We start from the raw sequence: 16207 nt of genomic DNA on the forward strand, positions 1-16207 counted from the left end.
GGAGGTATTAACTGACAAGGGTTCATGTATATTTTTATTACATTCTTTTGCACAGTTTGTCAATTTGTTATTTGAAATAACGTAAATGAATGAGTTTTAAAAAAATCATTCAGTAACTGGGCATTCTGTAGTACCAGATTCTTTTATTCTTGTGTTACCATTCTGGTTGTTTTGACTATAAGAGAGTCCATCTGTTCCCATGACTCCAGATATCATATATAGGCTAATATCTTTGAAATTTATATTTATAGCTCAAATCTCCTGTAAGTTCTGGACTCAAATATCCACTGTTTGTTTAATATAAGATTTTAGAATTTTTTTAATGACATAAAGTAAAAAAGTATTTTTGCACACTGTCTAGCACATAGTTGGAGTTCAGTAAGTGCTGTGGTTACTATCATCATGAGAGCTGCACAACACAGCTAATTCCGAAATCCTAACATAGCAATTAGCCACTGTCACTTCCCAGCGAAGACTCACATCATATGTGTAGTCGATACTGTCCATTGCCTATCAACTCCTTCCTCTTCCTACTCACCAAATGAACTCTGATTTGGGGTTCATGAAGCTGGCAGAGCTCCCTAATCTCAGGGAAGCTGAGCTACTGGCCCAGGGTACAAGTTGAAGTAGGTGTTAATCAGTCATGATAATTGCATTGCCCTTTGCTAAATACTAACTTTCCTAGCCCCCTTGTAGTTAAGGGCGTCCATGTAACAGTTCTGACCAATGAAATCGAGAAGTATTTGCTGGAAGGCTACTGGGCAAGTTTTTCCTCTGCTGATAAAATGAGAGCACCTTACAAACAAAAGATCTTTATTGCTTTGGGCCCTTGGAGCTATATAGCAACCATCTTGCTATTCCATGACACAAGCATTAGGAGAAAAAGCCCACACTAGGTCATGGAGCTTTTGGTTCACTAGTTCTGGAGTATCTACTTCCAGACTTGCTATAGTAGATAACTCAATGTCTTTATTGCTTAAGCCACTATTAATGGCTAAGGTTGACTGAATCCTGATATAAAGGGTATGCGGTACCACCAAAAGCTTTCTAAACAAAGCTTAAATTAGATACTTAGATATTGGTCAGAAATATGGCTACTTCCCCTGATGAGGTTTCATCTATCAAATAAATACATGAAAATGCTTACAGCTAATGCTCATTTACAGGGGCAGTGGTAGTTCAGTTCTAAAATTCTCAGCTTCCGCGTGGGAGACCCAGGTTCTATTTGTGGCCAGTGCATCTCATAAGCAGTCACCAGCTGTCCGTTAGTGGAGGCTTGAGTGTTGCTGAACATGTTTCCTGTTAAACCCAAACGAAACCCACTGCCATCAAGTTGATTCTGACTCATAGCGACACCACTGGGTTTCCAAGGCTGTAAATCTCTACTGAAGTAGACTGCCACATCTTTCTCTCAGGAAGCCGCTGGTGGTTTCAAACCACCAATCTTTCAGTTAGCAGTCCATCACTTTAACCACTGCGCCACCAGGGTTCCTTTGTTTCATATTATACAACCTATTTATAATTCTAAGTTTTTGTCTTTTTAGGTCAAAGTCCATGTTCATTATACGTAAAAGGCAACAGCATTCATAAGTTTAGTAGTTAACAAATACAATAAATAATATGCTACCCAGTATCATGGAACTAGAGTTATGGGAAACGGGAAGTCGCAATGAAAACAAAAGTAAAAAAAAAGTGTGAGTTTATATTTTAAAAATTTAGTTAAAATTCCACCTAGTATTTAGAACATGTTTACCACTGTACCAAAAAAGAAAGCCACTAGTCATAGCATATATTTACAACTTGAAGAACAAATTTTATCGTGCTTTATTGCTCTTTGAATAAGTCCATTAAATAAGCTGCTGATTTAAAGTACAGGAAAAGTTGATGAGAAACAAATAAAATATAAAAAAATCTGGGAGGCTTTTCCTTAAATCATTTAAAAGCTTTATACCATGAAGTTAGAGAACTTTGACTATGATTAAGTTGATTTTCCTCTTTGTGTGTTAATAAGAAATTACCACTCTTAATTAAGCACTCACTGAATGCCTGATTTTGTGCTAAGTGTCTGACATAATACTACTTAGCGCTATAACTTACGTATTTTCCCCCTTTTACATATGGGAAGACTGAGGTTTATGAAGTTAAAAAAGTGTTTGTCTAAGAGGCAACATTGTTAGCAATTATCAGATCCATATACATATGATTCTGATTATTCACACCAAAGAAACACACACATGGTACATGTACCAAATATGCTTGATGAGTCACCACAATTCAAGGCCGCTGAATGTCATAAAATTAAGTAATATTATGTCTTCAAAGCATTGGCTTTACTGTTAAAACTACACTTACTCCTCACTTAGTGACTATCCTGTTATCCAACATTTCACATTTACGACAACAGTAAAAAATCTACTATCTGTTTTGCACATTAACAATGTATATGTGGCAGTAATGAATGTCAAGGTGTGATGCGAGAGTAACACTGGCTATAATGGTTAAGGAATAAGTCAGCTTGGCTGGGCCATAGTTCTAAGTGGTTTGGCAGTTATGTAATGATGTAATCTGGCAGTTATGTAATGATGTAGTCATCCTCCATTTTGCGATCTGACACGGTCATCCTTCATTTTTGCATAACGCTGATTTTCGTGTAACGACCTAGTTTTTGGAACCTTACCATATCGGTAAGTGAGGAGTGGGTATAGTTGTACTCATCAATAAGGATTTAATTCTAATAAGTCAATTGCATTACCAGAGAATGACAGTGTATTTAAAAAAAAAAAAAAGATAGTTCATAAAAAACCTACAAGCAGGAATAAAACAAGGATGTCACTCTCACCACTGCTATTCAACATTGTACTGAAAGTCCTAGCTGAGCAATTAGGCAAGAAAAAGAAAAAAATATCCAAATTGGGAAGGAGAAAGTAAAACTATGACTCTTCGCAAATGATATGATCCTATAGATTGAAAAATCCAAAATTCCACAAGAAAACTATTAGAACTAATAAAGGAATTCAGCAAAATTGCAGGCTCTGAGGTCAACACACAAAAATCAGCCAAGTTTCTATACATAGCAATGAGCATTCTGAAAAAGATATTAACAAAACAGTTCAATTTACAAGAGCATTTAAAATAATTAAATACCTAGGAACAAATTTAACATGAAGGTAAAAGACTTGTACACTGAAAACTATAAAACATTACAAAAAGAAATTAAAGAAGACCTAGATAAATAGAAGGCCATTCTGTGTTCATGGGTTGAAAGACCTAATATTGTAAAGATGTCAGTACTACCCAAGGCAATCTATAGATTCAATGCAATTCCCATCAGAATTCCAGGAACCATCTTTGAAGAAATGGAAAAGTGAATCCTCAAATTTATATGGAACAAGGGGCCTGAATAACCAAAGCAATCTTGAAAAAGAAGAACAAAGTAGGAAGACTCTATTTCCCAACTGTAAAACACACTGGTTTCCACATCTGTTAAAGATGGCTATAACATGAGCACTTTGATCTCTAAGACCTCTTCTAGCTAACATTTTACAACTCAAAACTGAATCCATAATATTATTTGATAGATAGATGGTTAAAAAAAGACTAATGCCTGAAGCACTAAAAGAGAAGACGCAAATTCTACTGGGACAACGCTTTGTCCGTAAAATTGATGGCTCTGTAAATACAGTATCTGCATCAAGTATGGTATCATAAAGTTTAAGCTCAAACACCCTCACAACCTAGACAGGAATGACCTAAACTGACCTTTCTCAGGTAATGGAAGGGAACACATCAAGATGTAGACTGCAGTCTAGAGTTACCTCTGGCATGTAAGTGAATCCAATTAGAGTTCCTTTAACTAGATTACCTGGCCTAACTATCAGGAGCTGCAGGATGTATATAGTGGCCATGTGATAGAAAGGGGCTGATGATAGGCTGTACTCCCAGGAAGAAGAGTGAGTGATAGAATGAACTCAGACTAGGCTTCTACAGCCCCATTTATATTTCAATTTCTACAAAAATACTTTTATTAGTAATATTTGAGTTATTTTAAAAGATGTGCTACCCCAGAGACCCTTTTAGCTTAGTAACTAAGTCACTCCTCAGGCTCACCCTTCAGCCAAAGATTAGACAGGTCCATTAAAAAAAAAAAAGATTAAAGGGGCACACCAGCCCAGGGGCAAGGACTAGAAGGCAGGAGAGGACAGGAAAGCTGGTATAGGAAACCCAAGGTCGAGAAGAGGAGAATGTTGACATGTCCTGGGGTTGGTAACCACTGTCGCAAGACAACAGGTGTACAAATCGTTTAATGAGAAGCTAGTTTACCCTGCAAACCTTCTTCATCTAATGTACAAGAAAAAGAAATGATCGTAGATGTAGGGGAAAAAAAAACCTGTGCTATATTTTTTCACAGTTCCTCAAAATAATTATTAATGTTATTGACTGTCATTAAATACCTTAAATTGTTACATTTATATTTCTGTTTGTTTTAAATAATATAGGAGGAGATTAAGTTGAAAACTTGTCCTCATTCAAAATCAGTCCTGATAAAGAGTAACGAAGAGTTTATAAAAGTTCCTAGGGAACATTCAGAGCTGAGTATTGGGAATGGGATCTCCCTCCACAACTGCTTTAGAGCCCAGAAGGGTCATATCCTGAATAAATAAATCACTCATCTCATTTGCTTCTCAAAACTTTATTTTCTCTGTAATGCAGAAAAGGGGGAAAAAAAAAAATAACTTGACCAAAATGCTGGATGTAATTAATCTACAAATATGGTCATAAGTAGTTACAGGATATTTTATTACGTTTTCAGTTTTTTCCACAACACCTTTATCTTAAAATAATTCAGCAATATTCATAATAACATTAAGTCAAATCAAGGCCTTTAAAAAACTGACAGAAGTTAAATGTTTAAGATTTCAGTGTTGCTTAAAAGCAGAATTTACAGAATGCCCGATATGTTGTTGATCCAACTGCACAGCTGGCCAGAAGATAACATTTGCTTGTGCTTCATACTACCTGGAGAAGGCAAGGTGTGGGCAGGCACTGCTCTGCTCTTAAGCACTTTAACAAAGAATACACAGTTAACGGAGAGAAAAGCTAGTATAATGGGAACGTAAGCAGCTTAGTGGAAAATAAATTTGTCCCCAAGTTCTCATGAGTAAAAAAAAAAAGTAGGATAATTACAGGTTCTCAAAAACACACAAGAAAACAAACACACCCCTCACTAATGAGTCTAAGAAGAGAACCACAAATACCCATCCTCCGCTACGGTTAAAGGAAGCCTAGCTCTGCTTCACACGACTTTGCTGTGAAACAGAAAGTGTCTGGTTCACAACTGTCAGTCACAATGTGGTGACTTTCTCAAGCTCTCCTCTGGGCATAAGCCCGTTTATGAGTCTGTCATTGCAAACCTTAAATAAATAGCTCGCAACTATTCTCAGCGTATGCTCTCTCACTTACCTGCTGTACAGTGAAGAAGATGCTGTAGCTTTACTTGTGGTTAATTGTATTACAACTCATGTAGATACTTTAAGTTTTTTTTTTTTTTACTATTAAGTCCTCAGCCTTCTTTTTCTGATCTGACTTCATAGAAGTCTCCACTCCAAACTTCTCCCCTTGAAAGTCATTGCCTCCTGACATGGAGCTAAAAGCAAGGCTGCATTCCCTCAAGAATTCCACTTCACTGTGTTATTTTCAGATCATTCTGCACTGGTAAAACAGAGTAAGTCTCTGCAAATAACTATACTGCTGCTGTCATACATCAAAGCTATGTAAGAGATAACAAGAGAAAGAAATTATTAGTAATCTATGTCTTCAAAGCACTGAAGTGTGTTCACAGAATACTTCAAATACCTATGTGTGCAGATATGTGATCTGGGATGGCAGTTTTTATTTGAAAAAGGAAAAGTGCACTGCACAATGACAAATGTATCAAGTATCAAATTGATAAAAGAAAAAATTAATATCAACAGCTCAGTTTTCTTCTCCACACTTGTGGGACACTCAAAGAGCCACATGAGGAGTAGGATAGCATACCCATTGCCATCAAGTCAATTCTAACTCATAGCGACCCTGTAGGACAGAGTAGAACTGCCCCATGGAGTTTCCAAGGAGCTCCTGGTAGATTCAAACTGCCGACCTTTTTGATTAGAGCCATAGCTCTTAAACACTACGCCACCAGCCTTTCATAACAGTCAAAAACATGGAGCAGATTCCTGGGTTCAAATACCATTTTTGTCACCAACTGGCTGGGAGACCTTGGTCAAGTTACTTAACTTCTCAATCTTCATTTCCTCCTCTGTAAAATGGGCATAATCACAGTATTTCATAGGATTGTTATGAGGATTAAATAAGCCATATTTGTAAAGCATGTAAACAAAGACATATCAGTGTCTATTAAACAAAATGGTGCACAGGTGTTCAGTAGTCATGCAAAGAGCTAAAAGTAGTAATACTCTGCACTGGTGGTAAGTTTAAAAAGGGCTGGTAGGGATACACAGAAGATAAAATGACACATCACTGAAGGGAGTGTGAGATTTCAAAAGCGTTACCAAACACTGAATTAAATGTTTGGATGCTGGGTTCTATACATATTTAATCATTTTGAGCTTGGCACTAAAATATGCCTAAATATTTCTATACAGTAACTGAGGGTCCAGGCCAAATGTGACCTCTGTGTGATCTTGGAAAACGCACCCTGTGTCCTTAGGGCATTATTTGAAAACTAAAGGAACCTGACTACATGTTTTATCTCTAAGGTCCAACTCTGATAGTCCCAGAAAGGTGGTGGCTTCTTTAAAAAGTGTGAAATTTCAGTGGAATACTACATTGATAAAGAACAGTGATTAATCTGTGAAACATTTCATAACATGGAGGAACCTGGAAGGCATTATGCTGAGTGAAATTAGTCAGTTGCAAAAGGACAAATATTGTATAAGACCACTATTATAAGATCTTGAGAAATAGTTTAAACTGAGAAGAACACATTCTTTGTGGTTAAGAGAGGGGGAGGCAGGGTGGGAGAGGGCTATTTACTGATTACATAGTAGATAAGACCTACTTTAGGTGAAGGGAAGGACAACACTCAATACAGGGGAGGTCAACACAACTGGACTAAACCAAAAGCAGTTTCCTGAATAAACTGAATGCTTCAAAGGTCAGTGAAGCAGGGGCAGGGGTTTGGGGACTATGGCTTCAGGGGACATCTAAGTCAATTGGCATAATAAAATCTATTAAGAAAGCATTCTGCATCCCACTTTGTAGTGTGGCCTCTGGGGTCTTAAATGCTAGCAAGCAGCCATCTAAGATGCATCAGTGAGTCTCAACCCACCTAGATCAAAGCACAATGAAGAACACCAAGGTCACAAAAAAAAAGTTTCTATTTTTTTTTTTTTTATTATCCAATAAATCTGCCTTCTCTTATCAGTAATGTATTTCAATAGAGGAATGTAAGGAGATTGAGGTAATTCTTCTGTCAACAGCTCTTGGTAATGGGAAATCTGGAATTAGATTTCAAACTGTCTATATAGGGTGGCCAAAAAGTCTGGAAACAGGGATAAACTTATTTTTAAATAATATGTTAGCTACATTCTCCTGACCTCTAGTCACCTTTCCACCTGAAGGACCTCTATATTGAAAATAATGGGTCCAGCTATTATTTTGAAAAAAGCATAATAAATGCACTGTTTTCCCTGTATTTCCAGACTTTTCAGAAACACGTAGAAACCAAAAGCTAACTCTGGAGATCTACTAAGCATCTCATCATGTGTAAAATGCTGCCTAGTGCCTGAGAGGTCAGGGATTAAAGGTCTTGCTGTCAAAGAGCTCAAAGGAAACCTGTGTACATAAAAAACGAGAGTGATCGGCAGGGAGGGAGGTACATCGTAAGGCACTGATTGACCCTCAGTGAGCACTGGCCAGGCCTTCCACTGTCTACATTCTCAAACATGTGGCAAGATCTCACCTGGAGCCAAGTGCACCTGAATCTACCCACTGATTTCCCACGGTGGTGAATCATGAGAAAGACTAGGAAGCCAAATGAGCTATTCCAAATTTCATTTCCTCACCCTGCAGTCTTTAGGCTGAATACCAACCATTTCACCCAATCTATTTGCTCCTCCCTATGATGTTCCAAGGAGAGAAAATAACAAGAGCAAAAGCTGAAGGTGAGAAAAGAAGGAATTAGTAATAGTTTGGCAGGAGTGCCAATCCATTCTCTTTAGACTGACCTGAAAATGTAAATTGTATCATGTCACTCCCTATTTGAAACCTATCCAAGACACCTAGGTGGGGAGGAAAAAAAAAAAGTAGACTCTTCATAGGCATCTAGAATAAAATGCATGCTTAGTTCTCCAGCCTGATGGCACCTTTACCTCTCCAGTACCTCCCTCACCACTCTCCTCACTCAAAGCTCCCAACATACCTGTTCCTCCAACAGACTAAGCTGTGTCCTAACTCATGGCCCCTATATCCTCTGCCTGACTCTGCTCTTGGCAGGTCCCTTCTCATCTCTCAGGTCTTAATTCAAATAGTATATCAGGTAAATGTCTAATGAGGGTCTTTCTCGTTATCCTCTGCCACAGCTCTCTGTTTATTGCCTTATCACTCTGTCATTACTTTTTCTTTTTGCCACGCATACACCAGTAGATTGTTCAAAGAGGAGAAATAGCATGTCTCTGTAGTATCTAAAGCACCTAATACAGTGCCTGGTACATGGCTGGCTTTTGATTTTTGCTGAATAGATGAAAATCTGTATTTCTTAAAAACAACTCTAGGGAGCACAGGGAGAGTTACAAGAGGCAAGGAGACCAATTAAGGTGAAGGTGATTGTAGACCACACTTGAAGCAGCACTGATTTATGCACTGCTAATACCACCACTGGAAGAGGAAGAATATCACCATCCTTAAGAACTTTCTTTTAGACAGTTATACAGTCACATTGGTTAAGCAATGAATGGACTGGATTAGACTAACACAGCACCCACCCCAGCACCCAGTGCCGTTGAGTCGATTCCTAAATGTTATCGGAGGTCTATATACTTTATATTGTGCACACAATCCCATTTCTCCTTGAACCTCCTCCATAAAGCAGAGGCCAGGCAGGCCTCTAGACTATTCCAGGTCAGCAAGCCATTTTTCCCTCCCTCTCACCCCATCTTCAAGGGCAAAAAGCACAGGTTATTGCTGCCACTCTACGCCAGTGGTTCTCAACACTGGCTGCATGTTACAATCATTTAAAAACTGTAAAAGGCTGAGACGCCTTTAAAAATGCCAAAGCCCAGACCACATCCCAGATCAATTACATCAAAATCTCTAGGGGTGCGACCCAGGCATCAGTATTTTTTAAAAGTTCCCGAGATAATTCCAGTGGGCCCCCAAAGCTGAAACAGATATTTTAAAGAAAAGTGCAAGTATCCACAAAGAGACCTTCATTTAATTCCTTTATGGTCGTTTGTTGTTACTAGTTGCCATTGAATCAATTCCAACTCAGCAAGCCCATCTGCTACAGAGTATAACTGTTCCATAGCGTTTTCGTACTATACTATTAACAGAAGTAGATCGCCAGGCCTTTTCTTCCGTGGAACCACTGGGTGGGTTCAAACCACCAACCTTGAAGTTAATACATGAGGAAAAACCATTTATGCCACCTAAGTATATTTTTTATGGTCATTGTTATTGTTGTGTGCTATCGAGTCACTCCGATTCATGCTTACAGAATCCTGTATTTTAAAGATGAAAGAGTTGGGTCTAACAATGGGAAAGCGTCCTACAAATAAACACCAATCAAAAGATATTCATTACATATCATTTTCTTCATTTTTCCCTACTAAGTGTACTATGAGTGTCACTTTACTTCAGAATAGTCAAATAAAAAAGGATATAAAGTATATATACTTACATACTTACGTGCTATCCAAAGAAAAATTTATTTTCTTGGTGGACAGAATAATTCTAATATATGTAAATCCATCTACCTCCTCTATTCAGAAATATGACCTTCTCTACCATTCCACAGAATTTCTAGCAGTAGGGACATTTAGCTTCTTGTAGACACAAGGAGGGAGCCCTGGTCGTGCAATGGTTAAGCGCTTGGCTGCTAAGTGAAAGGCTGAGGGTTCAAACCCACCAGCTGCTCCATGGGGGGAAAAAAAAACTGGCAATCTGCTCCCATGGAGTTTATAGTCTAGGAAACCCTATGAGGGCAGTTCTACTCTGTCCTATAGGGTCCCCAAGAGTTGGAGTCAACTTGACAGCACACAACAACAAATAAAAGGAGCCAAAATTGTCAGTTGATTGTGCAGAAAATGAATGAAAGAGTGACTACAAACATATAAGAAAACTGAAATTGGCTGGCTTAAAATCATTCTAAACTATGACTAAAAAATGGCCACAGCTAGCATTAATCCACTCCAAGTCAAGAAGAGGCATATTCTAGTTGTTCACATCTTTTATTTCCCCATATGCACCCACATATACACTGATCTATATATCCCACCTGGAAACAGTTTGAGTTTTCTAAAACTCATGCAGATAACCTAATCACGCCAACAGAGGGTTATATATCTCATAAGATTATATACCAAATGACAATTTTCCCACTAATGTTGTAAAAATGGCTTGGTGGTGGAGTCATCTGACTTCCTGGTGTAACTTCACAAAGGGGAAGGAGAATTACGATCAACAGCCCAAGGCTGATTCCTATGAGGAGAAGGTCAAACATACCTCTACCCTCCAACCTTTTCACCAATTCTGACACCAGCCATCCCTTTCACAGCACTCTCTATTTCTCTGCTGGTTCAATAATTTGTTGCAGTGGCCACACAGAACTCACAGACAACACTCACAATTATGGGGTTTATTAGTGAAGTAACAGGTTACAATTCAGAATCAGGAACAACTTAGAATACAGTTCTTCAGTCAGGACAGCTTCTCAGCCATGCCTCTCCCTTGGCCACTTGGGCCAGCCCAGCCTCTACCCTGCTCAGGAAGTGTTACTGAAGCCTCTGCCGAGACTTCCCCCAACTCCGCTGTGGTTCCCCAACCCCCATCGCAGCCCGCCAAGCCACAGCTTCCAACCGTGGTTTGGCCTGACCACGCTACAGCCATAACCACAGTTTGAATTTGGTGCCAGAATCCCGCGCACGCGTGAACCAAGATTTTGGCACATGGGCAGGACCTGAAGAGCTGTGTCCTCAGTCTGTCTTTGGACCTGACTGTCACCGACATGATTCAACATCCGGACCTCCAAATGTGGACATGAGAGGGCTAAGGGTGGAGAGTTGCAGGCATCAAACCCAACCCCCAGACACCATTGGGAATAAAAGTTCCCCAACCCCCTCAGACAGCGAGCACTTGGCCTTATGGTCGCTAGACCTTGGCCTTTGCTCCTTGTCTGCACAGACAATTCTGTTTCCCTCACAACTGGTGGTGTGGCGTCCATCTTATTTCAATCGGCTAATAGGACAGGACAAGAACCCTTGTTCAGTTACATTACAAAGCTGTTTGTTGTTGTTGTGTGCCATCAAGTCAATTCCAACTCACAGCGATACTAAGGACAGCGGATAGTGGATTCAAACTGCTGACCTTTTGGTTAGCAGGCTGAGCTTAACAACTTCACCACCAGGGCTCCTAAGCTGTTTAGTGTAGCCAATAAATGCCCAGGGGCATACCACTCCATCCTAAGCCTCAGCCTGAAGGTGCTCAGCTCTCTCCTTGGTCAGCAACCCTAGCTCCACCGACAGCGCCTGGAGGCATCCCACTCTGTCAGAAAGCCTCCTGCCCAAAGGCACTCAGCTCTCTAGCTCTGTGGGCTGGGAAGCCCACCACGTTGGCTCCTGCCAGTCTCCTGGTTCTGCCGCTGCCATGCTTGCTGCTGCTTCTCACCATCTTGCCCTATCTCCAGTGTTACAGCTCTCTGTCTCTTGGGTCTAGAAGGTTCTTAGTGCAGGGACCTTGAGTCCAAAGAACACACTCCACTCCCACCTCTTCTTCTTGGTGGTTGCGAGGTCCCCTCTCTGCTCTGGGATTGGCTCTCTTTTAAACCTAGCAGGATGACAAAACTGACCAATCCCCTTGTAAGAGTTCCACACATTTTATTGCATAGTCCCACCCCCACAGGGGTTCCGTGCACCTTATTTGCATTCATAGCAAGCTGTCCAATCCCCTTGGTGAGACACAAGCACCTTATTTGCATAGCCCCACCCAATCATTTGGTGGGAGTTACAAGACCATGATAAGAAAGGCCATATAAAAGTGATCTATTGCACCAGAAATGTGAAATAAAAGTTTTTAATGCTATTCAGTATTTTTAAAAATCCATATTCCTTGCTAGTTCAATATAATTCAAGCAGTTAGGCAGTTACTGTCATCCAAGATGTGCTATAATGTAATCAATAACATGTAAAGCACAGATCTGTAAAATGCTTCAAAAAATTTTTTTAAAGGAACTCCTCCTGCAAGTAAAATACACACAGAAAAGTAATGTATACTGGGTTAATTTTTTCTGTTATCATACATATAGTTATGTACAAGCCATTCCGAATCACGGTTGCCTACAAACCTTAAAATATATATATATATATATATATATATATACATAAAATGAAAACCAAACCCACTGCCGTCGAGTCGATTCATAGCAACTCATAGTGACCCTATAGGACAGAGTAGAACTGCCCCACAAAGTTTCCAAGGAGCTCCTGGTGGGTTCGAACTGCCGACTTTTTGGTTAACAGCCGTAGCACTTAACCACTATGCCACCAGGGTTTCCATACATATACCATTGTTATGGATTGAATAATGTCCCCCAAAATATGTATTGTAAATCCTAACCTCTATGCCTGTGGTTATAATCCCATTTGGGAATGGGTTGTTTTTGTTGTTAATGAGGCAGGATTAGTGCAAGGTGTATCTTGAATCAATCTCTTTTGAGATACAAAAGAGATTAAACAAACCAGCAGAAAAGAGAGGAGAGAAGAGACAAGCCAAGTCACATGAAGATCGCCACGGAGCAGAAGCTCAGAAGAGACAAGGCTCTTCCTCCAGAGCTGACAGAGAGAGAAGGTCTTCCTTTAGAGTGGGTACCCTGAATTTGGATTTATGGCCTTCTAAACTGTAAGAAAATAAATTTCTGTTTGTTAAAGCCATCCTCTTGTGGTATTTCTTTTAGGCCAGCACTAGATAACTAAAACAACCACATATCAGTAGATTACATTTTATGGAAAGCTGCTATTCTTGTGCCAATCCATTTTTCCTGGTCTGCCCTGGGGATCCTTTGGTATGCACATAAAACCTGGATGATACTTTAGCAGATAATGCTGAAGAAGGTAAAAGCTCTTCTCAATTTGAAGCCTGAGGATCTCCAATTTCATAAGCAAGCACTGTCCTTCCTATATGTAGTTAGAATCACTGGAGTTGCCACTAAGTGTCTGTACCAGAGTAATACGGTAACTACTCATGTAATTGCAATTTAATCGTTCAAATCAGAACTTAACTCTTTTAAAACATGTTTTTCCAGTTCATTCATATTATTATATTTAATTCTAACCTGCCCAATGACAGACCCAAGGAGTAACAGTATGTGTGTCTTAGCCTACCAGCTGAAAATTTTTCTTGCTTTATCTTTACCCCTGTGGCTGAGGAAAGTTACAGACACCCATTGGCTCCCTAGGGAAAGCTGTCTGGATGAATGGAAAAATGAAATTGCAGAATATTTTCAAAATAAACACGCTGTAGAGTAAAACCACTTCAACTAGTAACTAGTTCAGATTCTAATCCTGTAAGATTCATTTTTAACTTAGTTTAATATATAAACAAATTATTTATATAACCATGGCACTATATCGGAAACCCTGGTGGCATAATGGTTAAGAGCTACCACTGCTAACCAAAAGGTCAGCAGTTTGAATCCACCAGGAGCTCCTTGGAAACCCTGTGGGAGAGTTCTACTCTGTCCTGTAGTGTTGCTAGGAGTCAGAACAGACTCACTGGCAGTGGGTTTTTCTGGGGAGCTGTATCAATGCTGCATTTTACGTTTGTTTTTATAATAGGGTAAACGTCTCCCAAGTTTGCCCGTAATAACTGGCAAGCCCGTTTTAAAATCAATAAGACAAAAATTTCTTGAGTGTCAGATGAAGTCCTAACATGGGATTTTACTGTTTATGTACATAAACATATGGTGAAAAAACCATTAAAAAGATTTACCAGGGAAAATGAATCAGCCCTCTGTACATGTTAAGATCTCCCAACCAGTAAAGACGGGATGACTGAATTTTAACACTTTACTTATTTATGCATCCATTAGAAGGTACGCATCTGATAGAAAATACAGCCAGCCATCAGGAGATCTGAGATCACGTTAAAGCTCCAAAATGTGTAGACTTAAGAAGTTCGTACTGCCCTCTGGTGCTTTTACTTCTCTCCCTGGGAAATGGCGATATGTAGTCTGTTGACAGCAGACCTGGCTGGGGGAAGGGGAGTGACGAGGGGGAAGGGTCGGTTGCAGAGTGAGCCACTTACGAGATGTAGGCTGGGTAGCCAAATCCTATCAGGTTGCAGAGGAGAGAGGCTCCATAACCGAACACCAGGTACAAGGCCACCAGCCCGATGATACCTGGAGACACGAGGAGAGAGGAGAGAAGTAGGTCGGCACTCACGCGGGGCAGCCCCCACCCACACGGAGAGTGGCATGTTCTAGGCGTTTTCCTCCTGACTCCACTAGAAACCCGCTGCGACCCTCTGCGGAAGGGCAGAACTGCCCCATAAAAAAAAAAAAAAAAAAGCCCCATAGGGTTTCCAAAACCAAACCAAACCCGTTGGGGTCGAGTCGATTCCGACCCACAGCGACCCTACAGGGCAGAGGAGAACTGCCCCATAGTATCACTAAACCACTGCGCCACCAGGGTTCCACAGGACTTCCAAGGCTGTAAATTTTTAGAGAAGCAGAATGCCACTTATTTTTTTCCCGGAACTGCTGGTGGATCGGAACTTACGACCTTTCGGTAAGCAGCCCAGCGCCTAACCACTGCACCACCAGAGCTCCTCAATTAAAGTAGCGAGAAAAACCAACCACAAAAGGGTGGGCCTGCGCCTCCCCTGGCTGTTGTGTTGAGTCTGTGGATACTCAGCAACCCACACCTTTGTATCCCTCTTCCCTTCCTCTTTCCCTCTCGCAGGGGTACCAGCCGGGGACGCTGGGCGTTCAGGAGAGTCCGGGAAGGCTGGGGCACCCTGCCCACGCGCCCGCAGGGGCCCCCGGCCTCCCAGCACACGGGCCGGGGTAGCCCCGCTCCGCAGAGGGTCTGGAGAGGCCCGGAGTCCTGCGCCTGCCTGCGCTACCTCCCCTCCTGAGAAGACACCTCCCTCTCCGTGCGGGGCTCCAAGCAGGGTGCAGGGAGGCCGCAGCAACCCCATCGCTCGGAGCCGAACCTGCGCACGGCCACTAAGACACCGCCGCGGGGGCAGACACGTCAGCGCCGGCCAGTTCTCGCTCCCCCACCCCCACCCCGGGCCCGCCGCCGGCCTCTCCGCCCGCCACCTGGCCCGGGGCACAGGCCTGCGACAGCCCAGGAGGGGTCTCTGACCCCGGGCTTCCGGGGCGGCCAGTTCGGTCCCCGAGGATGCCTGCTTGCTCCCCTACGTCTGTCACCAACAACGCCTTTCCCGAGCCCTCTCCCCGCTCTCCTCCCCAGCAGCAGCTGCCGGTGCAGCGGCGGCGGCAGCGAACCCCAGCGGGCCAAAGCGCCTTGCACCCACCGAGCGCGATGTAGCTCCGGCTCACTCCGGTCTTGGCCTCGAGCTTGGCCAGCAGGTCGGTCATGCAGTTCTTTTCGTGCAGGAACTGGTCGAACCTCTGCCTCATGGCCACAGACATGGCGGGGACTGTCGCGCCACCGCCCGGGGCTGCTCCTACTGCCGGGTGGACGCAGAGCTCTGCTGACTTAGGCGGGGACAGACGCAGCAGCTGCGGCGGCGGGGCGGGCGGGGCGCAGGGCGGACCGAGAAGGCCTTGCGTCGGGCGCGCTCCCCACTCCCGGCGGCGCGGCCCCCCTTTACCCCACTCCCAGCTCCGCAGCGAGCGCCACACCCCAGTAGGCGGTTGGACCTGCGCCTCCCCGGGGCAGCTCTCGACGGAACAAGCGCCCCACGATCCCACGGGTCTGGTAACAGCCTTAATCCATTGGAAGTGAAAAGGGGGTGATGAGGGGAG

General features: G+C 42.2%; 1 protein-coding gene across 1 annotated transcript in view; it reads right to left on the minus strand.

Moving 5' to 3' along the window:
• REEP5 (receptor accessory protein 5) overlaps positions 1 to 15937 on the minus strand; it is a 49345-nt gene extending 33408 nt beyond the window's left edge. Inside the window, exons 1-2 of the mRNA XM_003405012.4 lie at positions 15754 to 15937; positions 14518 to 14611 (exon numbers count right to left, since the gene is read on the minus strand). Coding sequence (XP_003405060.1) covers positions 14518 to 14611; positions 15754 to 15871 — 212 coding nt within the window. The 5' untranslated portion in view covers positions 15872 to 15937. The remainder of the gene's footprint in view (positions 1 to 14517; positions 14612 to 15753) is intronic.
• Between the last annotated feature and the right edge of the window lie 270 nt (positions 15938 to 16207).

Source organism: Loxodonta africana, chromosome 2 (genome assembly GCF_030014295.1).
Source record: "Loxodonta africana isolate mLoxAfr1 chromosome 2, mLoxAfr1.hap2, whole genome shotgun sequence".
NCBI lineage: Eukaryota > Metazoa > Chordata > Mammalia > Proboscidea > Elephantidae > Loxodonta > Loxodonta africana.